The sequence below is a fragment of the Setaria viridis genome, chromosome 2, assembly GCF_005286985.2.
Source record: "Setaria viridis chromosome 2, Setaria_viridis_v4.0, whole genome shotgun sequence".
Classification (NCBI taxonomy): domain Eukaryota; kingdom Viridiplantae; phylum Streptophyta; class Magnoliopsida; order Poales; family Poaceae; genus Setaria; species Setaria viridis.
In genome coordinates this window covers 29,429,189-29,448,975 of record NC_048264.2, presented here as the reverse complement: position 1 = coordinate 29,448,975, position 19,787 = coordinate 29,429,189, and the positions used below count along the sequence as shown (strand labels likewise).

The following is a 19,787-nucleotide window of genomic DNA, read 5'->3' as shown; positions in this document are numbered from 1 at the left end:
TGAGCACGAATAACATCAACCTTGAATTGTGTGGATGGAACTTAACCATCTCATGCAATTTAAGAGCGATCTAGGGGGTATCACTTTGCTGTACCTCAACAAGAGATCGCAAGAACCAAGGGCTCGTAAGTTCACACTACGAAAGAAATTTATATGGTTATCCCAAACAACGTAGGGCGTGAAATTGTGGAGAACCAAAGGGTAATGCCAACGTCCTCGCTTAAGAGAACCTATATCAGCCGTGGTCTGGTATATGGAGGAGGCAGCGGCAGCCGCGGCGTGGTGTTCAGCAGAATGGCACCGGTGGTGGCGGGGCATAAACCATAACTCATGCCACGGCTCAGGATTCAAAATCAAGTGACAGTCAGGTACCCACAACTGCAAGGACAATTGGATAATCGATATGCCACAACAATCGTCACAGCATGATATGTACTACCCAGGAATGAAATTCTTAACCACGCGCCCAGGCCAAAATGACTCCTCACGGGGAGGGATCCACAGAGGACGACGATGATGATGCTGACATTTTGCCACCAGCAACAAGTTCAAGCACGGCTAAGCACCAATGAACGAACAACTATTACCACCTGACCCTAGGTTAAACGAGACATGTACATATGGCAACGGAAACAAAGGTTGGTCAGACAGAGCAGCAGGAGTGCAGACAGACGTGCTGCTTGTAGCGACACATCTGAAGATCACTTGGCATGCCCAAAGCGCTCGAGGCACCACAGTGCCGCTTGAGCAGCATGATCTTGTGCAGCTTTCTTCTTAGGCTTGGGGTCACTGAAGCACTCCATAACAGTGTTGACGAGTCCCTCTAGGTGGACAGTCACCTTGCAAATGAATCTGCAGGGTTCAGGAGAAATCATTCATTCCCATTCCTACCACAGTTATGAGTCTAATAATAACCAATTTATCATGGAAAGTCAATGAATTATTGTATCACACAGATGACAAATGATGGTAGCTAACCAAATTTGGGCCACTTTACGGGTGCTACTTAAGGAGTTAAAGGTGGACATCATGGTTAGAATACTGGCTAAAAAAGAAAAGGAGAAAAAATGAACCCATTGCTGTTTCTTGTAACCAGAAATTCCGGAAAAGTTTGACAGCTCTCCATTTCATTCTTTTTGAATTAATTATATTCTTATTTCTCATACTGTACTAACAATGACTTGGTTGTTTTATTCTTAGAAACAATGCTGCTTTCTTTTCACCTTTGTTTCTTCTTTCAGCCATCTAGATTGGAAAGAGCTTTATAGTTTTTACATGCGACTATATTTCTTATGTAAAAGACACAAACTTACAGGTACCCTCTACTTATGGAACTTCAGCTATTTTCCCGGTTCTGGACTGCTCTTGTGTATGTGAATTTATGCAGCCAGAGTACTTTTCATGTATTTGCAGTGATCGTATTCCAGCATTGACATAATATAATATATTGCAGCATTAAAATCTACAATAAAAATGTATTGTATACAACACATTATGGTTCATCTTTTTTTTGGTGGTGGTGGTTGGGGGGGGGGGGTGCAGAAAATACTGCATCACAGGATATCGCTTGACGGTTTAGCTTTTTTTGGTAACGTAATACACAACAGTGTTATACACATTGGAAGCGCATGAACATTAAATGTAACATTCATCGGTTAATAGGAAAACTCACAATTTGTTATGAGGAGGTCCTTGTTCTTCAAAGTCAAATGATGGTTCTTTCCAGCCAATTGCAGCGCATATTTTTGGCAGTCTCAACCTTGCTGGTTCATTACCTGTATAACCTCTGGATTTCAGTAAAAACAATAGATTACAGGGAAAAAAAAGAAGTGTACCTTTAGATATCTGATCAAGGAAGAAGCAAGAACGTTGATGCATTTACATTCATGTGCATGCCATACCTCCTGGCCAACTTTCAAGAATGAAAGAAACCAAAGGACATAAAGCCTAATTGTATTAATTGCCATTTACTACTAATCACCTGTAAAAGAGATATTGCGGATGTTCCCCTTACCACAACCATTCGCGTCACCAGAGCTCTGCATTGCACAACCAGTGAGCACATCCATGGGATCGTCCCCAGTAGAAATTTCAACTGGAAGATCATCAGCAACTTTGTGCTCCATGTCAACTTCAATGTCCTGTTGTGGTTGGACAATTGATCCCAAAAATTCAATCCTCCTGCGCTTGACTAACACAGCCTTCAAGGACAGCAATTGGTACCATCAAAATACAGAAACATAAATTTAATCTGCAGAGAGAGAATAAGTTCAAGCATGCTGCAGTGAATTCAAAAGGAAGACGGGAAACGGATGCAAGATATTTTGGCCATTTCTTACACTTTTATCTTCTAACTCCAGCTTCTCCAGCGAAGTGTTGATTGGCACGGCACTCGGCTTATGCTTCATGGGAGGCTCCATCACCAATAAACTGAGAGGACTGGTCCTGACAAATTGTTACATATTAGTTATATGTTATTGTCACAACAAAAAGTGTATTGAACACTACTTCAAAACGTGTATTGAACATGTAAAGTTCAGTGGTAAAAACAGCAAGTGTTCTTGTAATGAACATAATACCGACATAAATGCACTGTAGACTACTAGTCACGGTAGTAATGACAAAAGGAGAGCTGCACTAACGCAACCGACCATTGACAATCCATAAAAGGTTAAACCGTTATAAGCTCTATTGGGCGAAATACTGCATCTGCGGGTGACAACAAAATACTGCATGCACGGGTAATTAACAAATTAGTTCCAGCTTGCTATAGAACAAATACCATTTCTGGTAATCCAGAGTGCACTTATTCACTGCCTTCACTCCCCAAGTTTTCTAATCTAAAAACCATCAGCCCTGTCTGCTCGTTGTCATATTGTCTTACATCAACTATAGTCACTCACATCAATGAAGCAAATATGAAATTGATTTTTTTTGTGAGCAAATACTATAAATTAAGAGTTTATCATCAGAAAATGATGCATCAAATGCAGTGGACAGGACACGTCTCCAAGGATGGACGAAGATCTTGATCCTTCTTAAAACTGAAGGGGATTGATGTTGTGCGCTGAAGAACCTAATTGAACTACGGGTGGTTAGGTCGGATTAGTGGGGGGTGGGTGAACCACACAGCACACAAACCATCCACAACCTTCTGGTATGGTGAGAAGAAAGGGTTTCGGATCTCATTTCTTAGAGTCACAGCAAAGAATTCGTTCAATCCTAGATGATTTCACCAAAAATAATAGGTCTTTCATGAATTAGATCAAATATGAAGGAGTTTTGTCAACTTCATAAGCGATGGGATAAAGAAATAAGAAAAGGTTATGCACGCATGTGGCGAGAGAAGGGAGTTAGTACTGACATTATTGCACCGCAGACTACTAGTAACAGTAGTGACAACATGACGACACAACTTGCTCTAAATAACAAAAAGAGAACCATGCTAACATAGCCGACAGTTGACAATCCTGAAAAGGTTAAACCATCGTAAGTTCTATTGGACGAATGAGTGGGTGACGACAAAGTACTGCATGAGCGGGAAATGAATGATTTAATTCCAGCTTGCTATAGAACAAATGTCATTTGTGGTAATCCAACGTGCAATTATTCATTGCCTTCAACCCCCGAGTTTTCTAATCTAGAAACCATCAAGCTGGTTGCCATATCCTCTAGAAAGAAAAAAGCACAATCAGCACACCACCAACAGCGAAAACACAAACCACTCTGGATAACACACTGAGCACGACCTACACCACCACCACAGCAGCTCGTTATGAAAAGTGTGAAGTGGTCCTGCCAGCCAGGCAAGTTGTCTTCAGGTGTGGCGATGCGAAGGAAGCCGAGTTGCTTGCTTGCCAGGAGGGGTTGAGCTTAGCTATCCAATGGAGACACTCACCACTAATACTGGAATCGGATTGTCAAAATGCATGCAATGCTTTGAACTTGAAATTGGAGGACAGAAGTCGCCTCGCCTTTCTCATCCAGGAAGTTAAATTTCTCACTGAGGAGCACATGTTTTAGCTCGGAGTTCTTGTAGAGAGATGCCGTCAACAGTGTGGCTGTGGCAAACTCCCGAGATTATTGCACACCTTGTGAGCGCAGATTATAACCTGTTAATAAAATCCACCTCCGTTTCTCAAAGAAAAAAAACCACAGCAGCAGCTCAGTAGGGGCCTAAGCACTGAGCATCACTTACAAAACCAGAGAACGCAAAGATCAACACAAACGTAAGAACCACTCCGCCGAAGCTTGAGCCAGCCAATAAACTGAAATGTTTTTTTTGGCAAATACTATGAATCAAGAATTTACCATCCTGAAATGATGCATCAAACGCAGCGGAGCTGGGAAGTATCTCCAAGGCTGGACGATGATCCTGATCCTTCTTGAAACCAAAGGAGATTGATGCCGCGCGCTGAAGAAAGAACCTAATCGAGCTACGGGTGGATAGGTCGGATTAGTGGGGGGGTGAACCACGAAGCATACAAATCATCCACATCCTACTGATATGGTGAGGAGGAACGGGTTCCGGATCCCATTTATTAGAGTCACCGCAAAGAATACGACTAATCCTAGGACGAAACCCTAGGCCAATCCATACAAGAGAGCTTAGGCTGCTTACCGGCAAAAGAAGAACCCGATCGACTTCCGAACGATGGATCTGCACTCCCAGCAATGTACGGGTAGGGACGTTGGAGATTCCGCCCGGCGGAAGAAGGGGCCTGGTCTGCTGTGTCGCGCCGCCGGCGGTGAGGGCGCCGACGTCGAGACCCAAGCAGTCGGGGAGTGGATGAAGGGGGGGGGGGGGGGGGGGGGCGGGGGTGTGTGTGTGGGGGGGGGGGGGGGAGCGTTAAACCCACACGGGTCCCACCCACGAGTCGGCGGGGAGTGGATGAGTCGAACCCCTCGATTTTTTTTTCTCTTCCCGGTTTTGCCCCTGGGCCCGCGTCCGACTCCGATTCCAACGCGCCGTGCCGCCGTGTCACCGGTATATATCCGCGTGCCGTGCCCGCCTCCGCTCCACCACGATTTCGTCCGCTTCCTCGAGCTCAGCGCCGGCGACACACCGGACGAAGGCGATCGTCCCCTCGCGCTCCGGCGGTAACCCCAAACACAAGTCGCCCAGCACCCCGCGCCGGCCGGGATGGCAACGCTGTGCGCCCGGCCCACGGACTGCCTCGCCGGCCGCGCGTTCTTCGGGGCGCACCGCGGCGTGCGAGCCGCGCCCGCGCCCGTACCGGCTCCCCGTCGTCCAATGCAGCAGAAGCAGCAGCAGGAAAGCCGGATTCCAGGCACGGCTTCCCCGCCTGTTGCGGCGCGTGAGCGGGCGAACGGGCGGCAACGCCGGCGCGGGTCTCCCCCGGCGGCAGGGGCTGGCTCGCCGCCGCCGCACAAGCGCGTCATGGAGAACGTCGTGATCCTGATGCGCGGGGAGCCGATCCCTCACATGGTCGCCGCGGCGCTCCCCGCCGCGGGGCCGATCGTCGCGCAGGCAGAGAAAGCCGAGCCTGCAGACCTGCGCGGCGCGCTGCCGGGGACGGACGAGAGAGTGGCGGCCGTAGCGAACTGTGGCGTGCAGGACAAGGTGGATGAGTCCCTGGCGGCCGCGGAGCAGAGCAGCTCAGAGGCGGAGAAGGTTGATGCTGTGACGGCCGCGGGCCAGCGCGACGCCAAGGCGGAGGAGGCTGGGACTATGGCGGCCGCAGTGGAACGCGGCGAGCAGACTAAGGAGGAGGACGAGCCTGTGGCGTTCGCGGGGCAGAGCGGCGCACCGGCGGCGATTGCCGAGCCTGCAGCAGCCGCAGACAAGCGTGTTCCCGACACAGAGGCAAAGAATGCCGAGGCTGCAGAGCACCATGCCGCCGGTGCGCCGGCAAAGGCAGAGCCCGTGGCGGCCCCGGCGCACCAGACCGTCCTCCCACAGGCGGAGGAGGAAACCGAGCAAGCACCCGTGGCGACCACGGGCGCCGCCACGAAGGCGAAGCAGGCGTTACCGGCCGCATACTCGGGCCCGTCGTTCGCCGCGGCCGCGCCCGATCCCCGATCGCTGCCCATCCCGGTGCTCTTGCTGAAGACCCGCGGCAGGGCAGCTCGGACGATCCGTGCGCCGCCTGACGACGGCCGCGCGCCGGTGCCCACGGCTGCGGCGGCATGAGCCCGGAGCAATCCGGAAGACGAAGCACTTCCGAACTCCCCAGCTCCAGCAGAGCACGAGAGGTGGATGCCGTAGCAGCTCCCGTAGACCGCCGTCCACAGGCAATAGGCTCGCTTCCTTATATTATGTCATCGTCAAGATTGTAGCAATGCCCCCACTGTTGTTTATGTGATGCTCCGTTGTATGTAGATTAGATAAAAGCTTAGAACGAATTAGGATCGTCCTGAAGCGACACGTTTCTACTCCGTAGTATGTGAATTCAGAACATGTTTACGTGTCACCTACGGGATCCTTGAAATTCCTACTCACTATGTGCAGTTTTCTTTCAATTTAAATAGACAAAAAAAGCATCAAATTTTGAAGAATATTTTACCTTTGTTTCTTATGCCATGATATGGATATGAAGTGTATTTCTCTGCAACTATGGTAATGTAGGTGAGGAAAAAAAAAAGAATGACTGAAGATGCTTGCACTTTTACCGCTGTCGCCACGCACACCATGGAACTACATACAACTTTCACATAAGCTGGCAGCTCACTCTGCCTCGTCATCTAGGGAGAACTACATGAAACCACTCTTATGCTTCTTCACTTATGGCTGTTGTTGCCAGCGTGACCCCCAGCCGCGCCCCAGCCGTCCTCAAGCGGCATGTCCGGCATGACCTTCTTCCAGAACCAGTGCTTGCGCCAGAGCAGCACCATCTCCTCGATGGGCACGCCCTTGGTCTCCGGGAGGAAGACGTATACGAAGACGGTCATGACGGTGATCCACCCCGCGAAGAAGAGGAAGATGCCGAACTTGAAGGCGCACAGCAGCGACAGGAACGCCTGCGCGATGGCGAAGGTGAAGAGCAGGTTCACGGCCACCGTGATGCTCTGCCCCGCTGACCGCGTCTCCAGCGGGAAGATCTCGCTCGGCACCGTCCACCCCAGCGGGCCCCACGACCACCCGAACGCCAGCACGAACAGGCAGATCACCACCACCACCGCGATCGAGTAGCTCCGGGACAGCTGCTTGTCCGCCCCGAACTTCACGCCCAGGATCACCGCCACGATCACCTGCACGCACGCGTCCAATGATCCAAGCAGGGAGAACTCTTTCTTTAGCCCGTGGTATATGAAAATGATGTAGTAGTACATTGTGATTAATTGCGATGCCAACCTGGCAGACGATCATCTGGATCCCGCCGCTGATGAGGAGCTTCCGGCGGCCGAGGCGGTCGACGGTGCCGATGGAGATGAGCGTGGAGGAGAAGAGCACGGCGCCGGTGAGCACGGAGGAGTAGAGCGACGCGTTCCCGCCGAAGCCCATGCTCTGGAACAGGACGGGCGCGTAGAAGAGGATGGAGTTGATGCCCGTCAGGATCTGGAACGCCGGCATGCACACGGCCATCACCAGCTGCGGCCGGTTGCGCCGCTCCAGGATGTTCCGGAACGGGTGCTCGATGGTGTTGGCCAGCTCGCTCGCCTCCACCATGTCCGTGAACTCGGCGTCCACGTCGGCCGTGCCGCGGATGCGCTCCAGCACGCGCCGCCCCTCCTCCACGCGCCCGCGCTCGATGAGGCTGTTGGGCGTCTCCGGGAGGAGCAGCCCGCCCAGGGTCATCAGCATCGCCGGCGCCGCCGCCAGGCCCAGCGACAGCCGCCAACCCCACGGCTTGATGTTCTGCGTGCCGTAGTTGATCAGGTTCGCCGTGAAGATGCCCAGCGTCGTCGCGAGCTGGAACATCATGTTCAGCCCGCCGCGGAGGTGCGCCGGCGCCATCTCCGACAGGTACAGCGGCACAGCCTGCGTGCGACACCAAGAACACACACTGTTATTCGGAGTCCAAGCACGCATTGCTCAGTCAACCAAGCGAGCAAAAAGCTCGTCAGGTCCGCACCTGGTTGCCGAAACCGATTCCGACGCCGAGCATGATGCGGCCGAGGATGAGCATGGCCAGGTTCACGGCGGCGACGTTGAGCGTGGCGCCGACGAAGAAGCTGATGCCGCCGCAGACGATGCTGGCTTTGCGGCCGTAGTTCCTCGTGACGGGAGACGCCGCGAGGGAGGAAACGAGGCCGGCGAGGTACAGTGAGGAGGTGAACGCCGCCAGGCCCTGGTTGTCGTACTTGCAGTAGTTGTTCTGGCTGCCGGAGTTCTTCCTATGGTACACCGCCGGGAAGAACTTCTTCAGAAATGGGTCCATCGATGTCACTCCTCCTGCAGCATTCGGCCAGTCAGATTGGCAGACCTTCAGAGTTCAAACTGCTAGATTTGCGTTCTCATGGCATGTGAAAATCTACCAGCGGCCCCAAGCACGTAATTCTTCAAAAAAAATAAACTTTCTGTTGTATCAGATAAGTTTTAATCTCATGATGAATTCGCGTATCACGAAGTGCCAAATAATTTCAATCCTAAATTTCCCATTCAAACATTTAGATAATCTTGCGTGCCAAAATTGAAGGCCATTTTCGCAAAAATCCATTACAACACGTTGGTTCGTAAAATTGTTACTACGCTAGTACTAGTACTCCCTCCGTATCAAAATATTTGTTACTGTTGATTTTTTCCTACAATATTGACCATTCATCTTATTTGAAAATTTATTGCAAATGTATGAAAAGATAAGGCATGCTTAAAATAATAAAATAAATGATACTTATATAATTTTTTTATGAATAAGATACATTATCAAACGTCGTAACCAAAACTCAACAGTGACGAATATTTTAATACGGAGGTAGTACTTCTTAAGCATCTTCAATCTTATGTGTTGACCTTTCGTTTCCACGACATTAGCTGGAGTAACAGAGCGTTCACCTGATCAACTCGACCACTCCATTTTCTTTTTGTTCTTTACAACAGTGGTGACCTCCACTCCTTGTTGCCTTGTTGGAGATAATATCCATTGACGATACGTACTATTTTATTTTTTATAATCACAGTTCACGTCGAGCAAGTGGCTATAGCCTATAGATGTTGAGGTTTGTTAAACAAAGCCAATCTCGAGGATATTGTAAACCTGTAGTTGCAAGACGATAGAGTAGAGTAGTTAACACAACACTGAGTCAACTGGGTCTAGCATGTGACGATGTTTTGACTTGAGAATATAATATGTGTTTTTTCTAGAAATAATACTTTATAGCTAGGATTTTTGCAGGTTTTGTCCTCGCCTGTGAGGTCTGAGCAGCGATGGCTCCAGTCAATGGTCTCTTCAACCACTCCCAGATTTAAGACTTGCTGGTCGTGTGAGCACGTCGTTTCTGCATCTTTTCCCCGTCCCTACCGTGCATAATCTGCACCCGTGTTATTTGGACCAACTACTAACAAATCCTGCAGCAAACACTGAGACTGGCTGGTGGGTCCACTGGTCACCAGTTCTGACGAGTCGCAACCGATGCTCGAGTGAAGGGCTCACGAAACACGAGCTAAAAACACTTTCGGTGGTCGAATAATCGGTCCTCGGACATGCAGGTACGGGGAGCGTGTTATGGGTGCCCCAGTGATGAGGGAGAAGATCAGGAGGAGACGCCGGACGACAGCGCCAGGCGCCGAGGCAGAACGCGCCGCCAGGTCGGACCGCAAGCTTTGTAGCGTCCTCGTGTCGCCTTCCCTGCGGCCTTGTTCCTCACTCCGTCCTACCCCAACTTTCCACCCAAACCCAATCATCCGGCCGTGCAGCAGGGTGAAAGGCGTGTCCGCTCGAGACACCATGAAATCCAAAGAGGCTTTTGTGCGATGGACGCTGATGCGTACGTGCCGAACTGTCGCGGGAACGAGACCGACACCTCACACACACCTTAGCCTCGCACGAGGGGCCAGGCCCGACGCGCCGCCGGCTAGTGGCTACTGGGGCTAGTGCGCGCGGCCAACAAATCCGAGCGAGAGGCTGGAAAGATTGCCGAGCCGGCGGTGGTCCGGCCGTTGCCGTCCATGGTTGAGAAACTGAGAATTAAGCCCGCGGTCGCGGCCACGGGATACGGAAGCAGAGCGCAGAGCTGACGCGAACAGAGGGAAGAGAAGAAACGGCCGGGAGAACGTACCGGAGATGCCGATGTCGTAGCCGAAGATGGCTCCCCCGACGGCGGCGACGAGGCAGGTCATGGCGACGGCGAGCGTCATGCGGCCCTTGTACTGCGCCGCGCGCTCCGTGTTCACCCCCAGCGCGGCCACCCCGCCGCCCGCCATCTCTCCGCCTTTTGCCGCGAGCTCGCTCCTCCGCCTCTCCTCTGGTCTCCAAGAACTGGCCTGCTGGCTCTGGACCGAGGATGAAGAAGCGAGCTACCAACCGCGCCAACGCCACACCGAAGCTGTGGTCCAACCAACGGCAAGCCCCCCCGCGGATATATGTAGGAGGAGCGGGGTGTATCTCCCTTCTTCCCTCTCCCCCGTTCGAGGGCAGGCCGTCAGGGCTTGACCTCCCTGGCAGCTCTTGACCGGCTCAGGCAGAGATGATAATGCCAAGCGAAGGCGAAGGCGAGTGAAGTGAACGCGGACAGCGTAGCCGCTACTGCCAGCGGCAAGTTGGGGGATGGGATGGTCGCCGGATGGGGGCTGCGGTTGCCTACGTAAGCCGCGAGCCAGAGCAGGCGCGGACAGTGAACGCGTGCGTCGGCCTGGCTGTAGAGATACGTTCTGCCCGGCCGTTGAGCGTTGACCTTGACCCATCTCCCACGGCTCGGGCACCTCACCGTGGCCAGCGATGCCGAGCGAGGGTGATGCGCGTGTCTCTCACTCTCCGCTCAATAAATGACGAGTGAATTCTCTCAGTGCAATTAGAATTTCTAAGGATCCCCTCAATATTATTGAAAATTTTCTCTTCCCTTCACTGCCACTATTCTAAATTTGCATTTCCTTGGTTGCCATTCCCGTTAAAATCTGTTAAATTACACTGGCTGACAGTTTGGGCCCGCAGCCCCTTCCGTTATCCTTCCCCCGTCATGTTTGACTCGGAGGCATAGTTCTCCCTTGCGTCGCCGCGGCGCGTGCTCCACTGCTGCAGCCTCCAGACGCACCTACCCCATACTGCCGCAACTGCTCCTTCCCTGCCAGCAGCTCCAGCTGCTACACCTGGACGAGCGCGCGTCAGCATCCCTCTTCTTCAACACCTGAGTGAGCCGGGCGTGGAGAACTCACTGTTCGAGTCGGCGCCGGAGCTGTGTGGCCTGGTGCTACGCTCCCACATGCTTTCGTCGCTTGCTGCAGGGGTGGATCTTGACCAGGTGTCGCGTTAAGATCGGCGCCGCCGAGGTGTTCCGCGCGCTCGCGCCGTTCGGCTTTGCCGGCCGCTCAGGAATCAGGATAGCAGCGCAGAACAACTATGCGGTCACGAGCACGCGTGTGCGCTCGTCCCGGGTTTGCGCTTAATCCCTTAGCTCACTGTCTCAGTTTTTGTTTCTGCTCAGTCCTATGATGTGCTTGTACCGTATACCGTGGTGGAGAACATGTCCCTGGCAAATGCGGCCGTACTGTTCCGCGGCTTCGCTCCGTTGTCCTCACCCTGTGCGACGGCGAGCAGCAGCGAAACGGTATAGTGCAGTGTGAACGTTGGCGAGCGCCAGGTGAGCTCCACGCCGAGCGCCAGCCCCAAGAGCACGGAGCCGTTGATGTTGGTGAAGCCGAGCGCCAGCGACACGCCGGCGAGCGCCTGTTTAAGCCACCCTACCCTAGTAGCATCAGCAAACCGCGGCTCTGCAACCGTTTATGGCAAGCGCAAGCATGTTAATTACTTCAACATGGTCAACGGACGGCAACTGCAATCTGCAACTTGAACTCAGATCACGCAGCCCCCGATCGATCTAGCCGCGCTGCTATCAACACGACGACGCTAGCTCAAGTGCTCAATAGCAGCGTTGTTGCCCTTGCAATCAAACGTACTCTAAGACGATTGAGATGGACATCATTCAATTTGCAATGGGCTGCTCATCCAGACCCAGTTGCGCGGAGTCGGCAAGGATCGAGTCCCGGGGCAGACATACCACGTTCTTCTACGTTGCTAATTTTAGTTAGTCTGTACTCTGTAGTACTCCGTACATCCTTATCTATGCACGCAGCATGCGTGCCTGCGAAACCGTGTCCCTCCCGTTTTGAGGGCCATTTGCCCATTTTCACACATCTGGATGCAGCGCCAGTTGCCATTGCTTGCACTAGTACACCATCTCTCCCACAAAGGCTACAACAGTGGTTTGGACTTTAACCATCCCAAGATACCCCAAAACAGTGGCAGGTCGATCGATCCCTGCTTATATGCCCATTGTTCTTTTCAGTGGAGATACATCAATAACCATCCCGTAAAAAACTGAACTAGCGGTAGGCTCAGTTGTAGGTCCTTTTGGCCTAGAAAAATTGTATATAAACCACCAGTAACCGAAAGCAAATCACGCCCTGTTAAGCATTGACTAACAGGGGATTTTTCGGTGGCGGCGTCCGTGTGATTATCCAAGCGTGCAAAGACTGCTTTTGGACCAAAGCTCCCACTTTTTTCCCACCAGATGGAACAATTGGAATCGAGGACTTGAACTGATTGTTTCCCTGTTGCTTGGAGTGTTTTGGCCCGGGAGCCGGCAAGTTAGGAGGAGTGCTCGTGCTCATGATGATGCCTGGCATCCCTTTTTGACGAGCTGAAGATATCCCAGGATATCCACCAGTGCATCAGCATGCCAGCATCTTCCTCTCTTTCGCACGTTCGTCCTAAAGCGATCCCTTTTCGTCATCCGATTGGATTAAAGAATTCTTGTTTTCGTCACACATAAAGCAAGGGATGGCACTACTAGTGCGCGTGATCATCGTTGCTGAAAAAGAGTATGCTGCTGAAAAAGTAGAAACAGAAGCAGAGCCGAAACAGAGGAGCAACCTTCTACTCCAGACTTCGAGCCAAATGACAAACCTCCGACGACAGAAGATTCTGTACAGTGTAGCTATGCTTCCACGCAAGTTTCTTTTCTCAGGTCAAGTTATCGGCTCATCCTGCCGGTTCATTTCAGCCTTGTGCTTCTCATCAGCCGCGCTTGCGTTGCGTGTTCTCCTGGAGAATCTGATTGACAGAGCGTCAGACCGATGTTATCGACCATCCGTGGCAAGGTTTCAGCCGAACTTAACAGAGGCTCAGATCTGAGGCCACGCTCGTGTTTACTCTCTGATGGTGCCATCCTGATGTCATCTAACGTCGAGATACCTCGCCCAACACAAATTAATCTAGAAGCAACGAAAGGCAGAGCTACCAGTTAGGCCGTTCTATGGCGCGGCGCCGGCCAACTCAGCCCAACCAAATTCTTCAGTTCGATTGCGCGGCCCTGATCGTCCCATTAGCTAGCCAAATATATCGCCGGCCACCACTTTTGTTAGTGCGAGGCGATCAACTTGCAGAACGTTGCCATCGGTCACTCACACCAAGCCTCGCGATCACGTACTAGTTCTACCAAGACTTCCGAGGTCTCCCGCAAAGTCTCCTGACTCCCACTGACCCGAGCTGCTTCTGTCAGGCACAGCCACACGGCGAGGGAAGCTGGTAGGGGAGATGGCGCGCGCTCCTCGCTGGTGGTCACCCGCGCCGTGCAGCCTCGTGCGGCCGGCAGAGCGGACAGGTCGCTCCAAAATCGGTCGCGGCCGCGTGTGGCTGTTATTATTTTTTAGAATGAAAACGAGCGGGACTGAGCGGAAAAGTCTTTAACCAGTTTTGATATTAGATTTTTATGCGAAATCGAAAACGAAATCGGAAAAGCCGATCGGGAAAATGATAATGGGTAATTTGGGATGTCGGAAATTCGAACGGGAACGTGACGGGAAACCAATAATCCGGATCGGAAACATGATCCATGTAACGACTTGAACATACAGATACATGAAGTATGGCATCATACAATGAGACATATCCAACCATAATCAAACAGATATAAATGACGCACCAATTCTTACATGACATTCATAAATTATACGACAATTTAGGTTCAATTGTTCAACTGTTCAAGTTTACGAATCGACATGATAACATAAAACCAAGGTACGTACAATCATACAGACAACGGCCGACAGCAGCAGCCAACATAACAGTCTGATACAGTAATACATAGCCCATACACCAACATAAGTTCAAGTATGCAACCAAAATAAAGGTCCTGACTCCAATTGCATTAGTCACAACAAAAGTCACCAACAGCAACATCATACATGTCCAAATCCCTTGAATTGGGCCCCTCCACCTCTTCTTCACTATCAACAACTTCATCCTCCTAGTCAACAAGATACACAATGAAACAAAATAATTAACCACCAGTGAAGTTGTAATGCCAAAATCTTTTAAAAAATAACATGAATTCATGTTACAATAATAGAACCATGCAAGCTGATTACTACATGAACTTGGAAATACGCACCTCACACGCCAGTTTTGTAGCGATGGCATCAAGAACTTCCGGGTCGCCTATAATGGAACCAACTCTCCTATCTGAAATTGAAGAACAACAAGATATATATTAGCACAGCCAAGACATGATCAATTTTGTTACAGAAAATTAAGGACAACAAGATAAATGTATCATTCCTTGAAACTTTGGTGCATATCAAAGCTTCAACCATTTCTGGATCAAGACGGCTATGGAAAGGATCAATTACACGGCCATCAACGCTAAATGCAAATTTAGAAGCAACAGTAGAGACTTGAACTGCCAGCAGGTCATGTGCAATTTGGGAAAGGACAGGATACTCATCTTTCTGGTTCTTCCACCGAGACAAAATATCAAACTTTCCACTAAGCCTCAAAGGTGGATCAGCCATGTACCTGTTCAGATCATTTAAGTTATTAAGATCAGATCCACTTGCTTCATGCAAGAAATTTTCTAGTTCATCATCTTCATGGTCCACTAGCAAATCTGATATATCACTAGGTTCTGTAGGCTGATCTACTCCACTCTTAATTTTTGAAGAAGATGGTGCAGAAGTAACATAGAATTGATACAAAGTTCTTAAGGAAAATATCAAATTCATCAAGATGGATTTGATATCCAAAACCATGAAACTTCTTCAAGTAGAATTTCATAGATGAAACTTCTTCAAGTAGAATTTCACAAGCCTCCTTTTGTACCTAGGATCTAGGAAGCATGCAACAGCAAGGGTAGTAGAGGACTTCTTCCAATATTTTTCAAACTTCTTACTCATAGAAGATGCCATTTCACTAATAGTCAGATCTGGACTAGTGCACCAATCATTTAGCAAAACCTTAATATCACAAAACCCTCTATAGAATAAATTTGCAGTTGGATATAAAGTACCAAAGAACAGTTCTGTGAGGTCATATAATTTCTTAAGGCATTGAAAAAGTTTGTATGCCTTGGGCCATTCACTAGGAGATGGAGATATCTTTTCATACCTCCGACGATCTGATATCAATGTAGTAACTAGATATTGCTACTGTTCCATTCTAACAAGCACGGAAAAAAAGTCCCTTTCTCTGATCACAAGTGCAAAGAGGTTCCATTTCAATGTAAGCCAACGAATGGACTATCTATACTGTAGTATCCATCACAAAAGTCTAATTAACAAAAACTAAACTAGTAGTTGCAACAAAATTTCCAATAAAAAGAGTTTATTTCTCTAATCTAGAACATTTTTTTTAAAATGGTACTGATTGTGACTGAGGCATTGATCTAGCACAACAAAGAACCTATTTTTTCTAATCTACAACAAAACATTCCCTCTGAATCATTGATGAACTACAGATCTACTGCCTAGAATCCTACATCACTGCATGTCTAGATCTACATATCTACTAAAGTACATGTACTAATGTACATACCTGGAGTTGTAGTTGGAGCAAGGGTGTTGGCATTGACATTTGGTGGTGAAGATGCTGCCGACAGCACTAGTGGTGGCTCTAGGAAGAGGCGCCGGTTAGTGCTTAAGACAGAGACAGAAGGAGCTCCTCCGGTCCGGCCAGAGGCATCCTTGCTCAGCCGTGCGCCGCCGTCTCTTGCTGAGGATTTAAGGAAGGAGGCGGGTCCCGGGTAGCGGCATCCAGAGTTGAGGACAGGATGGCGGACGGGGTGGCGGGGCGTCGGGGTGGCAGCGCAGAGTAGAGGACGGAATGACGGAGTGGCGAACGGGGTGGTGGCGCGGCAGGTGGCGGCAGCCAGTGAAAGAGGAAGGCGAGCAGGATGGCGGGGGACTGGCGATTGTAGACTACAGGCGGCGGGCGGGACTAGAGAGTGAGTAAGAGAGGGTTAGGATTAGGTTTTCCAGTTTATATACGTGGGCCAAGGGAGCGGTCGAGCGGGGGATGAAGGATGGGCTGGGCTGTTGGAAGGTGGGCTGGTGGGGGAATTTCTAATGGCTGGCCCATATACGGGAATAACCGATGGGACTTTCCCGGCTTAATACGGGAAACGATAACCCCCGATTTCGACCCGGATTTCGGATTTTTTCCCGTATTCTGACTTATTTCGGATTATACCCAGAAAAATAGGTAACGGACGGGAAAAATCGGTATACGGTGGTGTGGCGGAACCGTCCAACTTAAACTGGTTTAAATGCGCCTAATCGCTGCCGATGCAGCAATTATCCGAAACGCATTTAAAACAGTATAAGTCCGGTCGTCCGTCGAGTATCCCTAGGACTCCTCGAATGATCCACATCACGTCTCATAGCCATACATCAGGATTGTTTCCGCGATGGGAAAGCATCAACAAATATTACATTTTTACATACATACACAAGGTACGAGTTATTACAAGACATAGTTTGAAATAAACTTAACAGTGCAGGTTAGACAGAGGTTCTAGGATTTTAAACATAAACGGTTCAGGTGGGGGATGAGCATTTAAGAATTCTTCTAAGGGTATTGTGAGACTCATAACAATACCCTAGTTTTTCAGGACTTCCTCCTCGGTGGATTCCTGCGGTGCCTCTGAAAATAGCCACAAGGGATAACTCTGAGTACGAGGTACTCAGCAAGGCTTACCCGACTAACCAATATAATAGCTTTTCTTGGAACCGCATGATAGCTTTTTGGTGTACTGGTTGATGCACTTTTTGCTAAAAGAGCTTACTATAAGAGTGTCCTTAGCTTTATCTTTTATTTCAATTAAGTTATTACCTAACCATTCTAGATGATGATAGAAGATTAATTGTAAACAACAAGGTATTAAGTCATACACCAAAACATTAGTGGAAAGATGTAGCATTCATGAACTTATGCTACGATGCTCAACAGTGATCAAGTGCATTCATAACCGAGAATTGTGGCGATCCGGATCAATTACATCCTGCAGGAGAGTACCCTGATCACCAGTTATATACGACTGTCCAGGTCGTACGTAATGACTTTTCGATTAGCAAATCCGATGATTGGGAATAAGACTACCCGGACCCAGGGACGCACCCCCACATGGGACCCCATGTCTGGCCAGATCACCATGTGAGTTTCAGGCTACGCCCCTGCCAATCTCCAGCACGTCAAGCGTGGGTACGAAGTATTCCCGATCGGAGAGTTTACTAACCTACTGGGCTTTACTGGTCCCATACCCAGTAAGTGATCAGATGTCTTTCACTTGATCAAAGGTTAAGATAACGAATCGGGCCTTAACTAGATTAATCTAGCAGACAGAACTACATCCTTAGCTTCTGTCCGCTTCTTAATTTCCAAGCTATCTTTCCATAATTAACATGCATGACTCAATATTTACCTTAAGGTTTGGTAGACCAATTACTTAGGCAACTAAGCATATTCTAGACTTGGGTTATTTACTAAATGTTTGAACAAGTGGCAAAGATGTCCTTAAAACAAGGTATGATAATGCACAAGAATGGGTTTCAAGCAACTCCTAGACTTAGTGCATACATATAACAAATAACCGATAATTGGACACATGAAATAGCGACTCCAAAATAATAGGTATAATGCACCGGAGCTTGCCTTGTTCGCTAAAAAAGTTAGCACTGTCTGAAGAGTTGGCCTCGTAGGGAACCAATTCAAAGACCTCTTCAAACTCCGGAGATCCTTCTGAAAATTCCGAGAAATTTCCTTCTGGTGCTTCGGTGTCTATGACAAAGCATATGCAGGGGTTAGGAATGCAACTTTTTGAATACAAGACTATACAACTTTCCTTCATGATAAAGTTGCAAGCCAACAAGGACTACACCATTTATCATGATAAAGTTGCAAGCCAACACATAAAAACCCGAAAAGATTAGCCCAACAATTTTATTTCCTTAATTATCCTTACTTAGGGCGTTTTCTTTTATTTTTAGAAGACATTATAATTTATTTCTAATCTTGAAACCTAATTTCCTATGAGTTAACAATAATCTGTGATTATGAAAATGTTATTCCATATTTTATGCATTTAATAAAGATTAAGTATTTATTTAAATACCTTAAAAGAAAGGCATTAAATAAATACCTAAATTTTTATTGTTTTTCCTAGGGTATAAAAATTTTAATGCATAAAGGAAAATAAAATAAGCCTAATAAAATTGGTTTCACTAATTTTGGACACCCCTATAAATTTCTGTGATTTAAATGGTGAGATTCGGATTTAAACTATTTATTCTATAAAGGAAATCTAACTTTTTCCGAAAAACCCCCGGTCTACTTTTCTCACGCGTCCCTACTCTACCCCCTCTCTCTTACGCTGGGCCCGCGGCTCGGACCCACCCCCTTCTCCTATTCATCTCACCCGCCGGCCTCTTAACCCTCTACTGGGCCATCTTCTTTTTCTTTTCCTTTTCTCCAACCGGCGACGGCCCGACGGCCCATCTTTCCTTCTCCTCTTCTTCCGCGAGGCCGGCCTGCTGGACCCCTGGGCCTCCGGCCTTTTCCTCCAACGGTCTCTCTCCCGCGCTGGCACTTGGGCCGACTGGACTCGCGGTCCACTTAAGCCGTCGCCCGGCCTACCTCCTCCCTCTCTTCTCCTCCCTGACGCGCGGGCCCATGGCACCAGGACCTTCTTCCTCCTCCCGCCAAAACCCGAGCGCGATAGGGGCGGTGCGGCTCGCCGGCCGGCGCCCCACCGGCGACGGGGCTAGGCCGGGGAAGCATCCCCATGCACTAGCGCACCCATGTGCGGCGGTAGCTTCCCGGGAGATGGCCGGAGCCATTCCCTCCACGACGGCGGGCGGCGGCGCCTACGGCCGGTCATGACTAAACACGACGACGGCTCGGTCTACCCCGACAACTACTTCTACAGCTTCCTAGTGCCCTAGACGTCTACCTAAAACCGACCACAAGGAACAACAGCGACGGCAAGGGGGTGCTCACCGTGAGCAGGAGGTGTGGCGGTGGCGGACGGAAATGACGACGAGTACGGGTACTCCGACAAGGATGCTGGGCAACAAGTTGACCGGGGTGTAGCTGGGGTATCTGTGGAGGAGTGGGCGAGAGGAATCGACGGAAGGTAAGGTGTGGCAGTGGAATTTGGTCGGCGGCGGTGGCTTGACAGAGAGGGCGGCGGCGGTAGAAAAACAGGCGGTAAAAAGGGCGGGAGCGGTAGATACACGAAAGACTTACCGCGCGCATGGGCGACACCGTGGCCTAGTGCTAGGCTTGCGTGGTGAGGAGGTGCCGTAGCTGCTGCACTGGCGGTCGACCGAGAACGCCGGCGGCGACACGTCGGGCGTGGCTCTGTCACCCCCCCCCTTTTTGTTTCTGACGCCTGAAAGT

General features: G+C 49.8%; 2 protein-coding genes across 4 annotated transcripts; both read right to left on the bottom strand.

Moving 5' to 3' along the window:
• Positions 1-369: 369 nt before the first annotated feature.
• Positions 370-4,799, bottom strand: LOC117845425 (ribonuclease 3-like protein 1). Of its 3 annotated transcripts, XM_034726469.2 has the most exons (6): positions 4,622-4,799; positions 4,312-4,436; positions 2,340-2,445; positions 1,982-2,201; positions 1,673-1,775; positions 370-852 (listed from the first exon to the last, which is right to left on the bottom strand). In XM_034726469.2, exons 3-6 carry the CDS (start codon positions 2,418-2,420, stop codon positions 702-704), a joined length of 555 nt encoding a protein of 184 aa, XP_034582360.1. In that variant the 5' UTR covers positions 2,421-2,445; positions 4,312-4,436; positions 4,622-4,799; the 3' UTR covers positions 370-701. The 3 variants fall into 3 exon arrangements, with proteins under 3 accessions (XP_034582360.1, XP_034582361.1, XP_072148325.1); XM_034726470.2 differs by lacking the exon at positions 4,312-4,436; XM_072292224.1 differs by lacking the exon at positions 4,312-4,436 and having other exon boundaries at positions 2,015-2,201.
• Positions 4,800-6,608: 1,809 nt separating this feature from the next.
• On the bottom strand, positions 6,609-10,813 carry LOC117845893 (sugar transport protein 7). The gene is made up of 4 exons (XM_034726969.2): positions 10,180-10,813; positions 8,037-8,356; positions 7,316-7,942; positions 6,609-7,212 (listed from the first exon to the last, which is right to left on the bottom strand). The coding sequence occupies exons 1-4, from the start codon at positions 10,322-10,324 to the stop codon at positions 6,742-6,744; spliced, it is 1,563 nt and encodes a 520-aa protein (XP_034582860.1). The 5' UTR covers positions 10,325-10,813; the 3' UTR covers positions 6,609-6,741.
• Positions 10,814-19,787: the final 8,974 nt, after the last annotated feature.

What these genes read in the sequence shown, in the direction of transcription:
- LOC117845425 (XM_034726469.2), bottom strand. Translation starts at nt 2,420, where the DNA reads ATGGAGCCTCCCATGAAGCATAAGCCGAGTGCCGTGCCAATCAACACT. An exon ending in CCGCAATATCTCTTTTACAG is followed by an intron (nt 1,776 to 1,981) that starts GTGATTAGTAGT and finishes GAGGTTATACAG; the next exon opens with GTAATGAACCAGCAAGGTTG. An exon ending in GGACCTCCTCATAACAAATT is followed by an intron (nt 853 to 1,672) that starts GTGAGTTTTCCT and finishes TGAACCCTGCAG; the next exon opens with ATTCATTTGCAAGGTGACTG.
- LOC117845893 (XM_034726969.2), bottom strand. Translation starts at nt 10,324, where the DNA reads ATGGCGGGCGGCGGGGTGGCCGCGCTGGGGGTGAACACGGAGCGCGCG. An exon ending in CTACGACATCGGCATCTCCG is followed by an intron (nt 8,357 to 10,179) that starts GTACGTTCTCCC and finishes CGAATGCTGCAG; the next exon opens with GAGGAGTGACATCGATGGAC. An exon ending in TCCAGATGATCGTCTGCCAG is followed by an intron (nt 7,213 to 7,315) that starts GTTGGCATCGCA and finishes GCGTGCGTGCAG; the next exon opens with GTGATCGTGGCGGTGATCCT.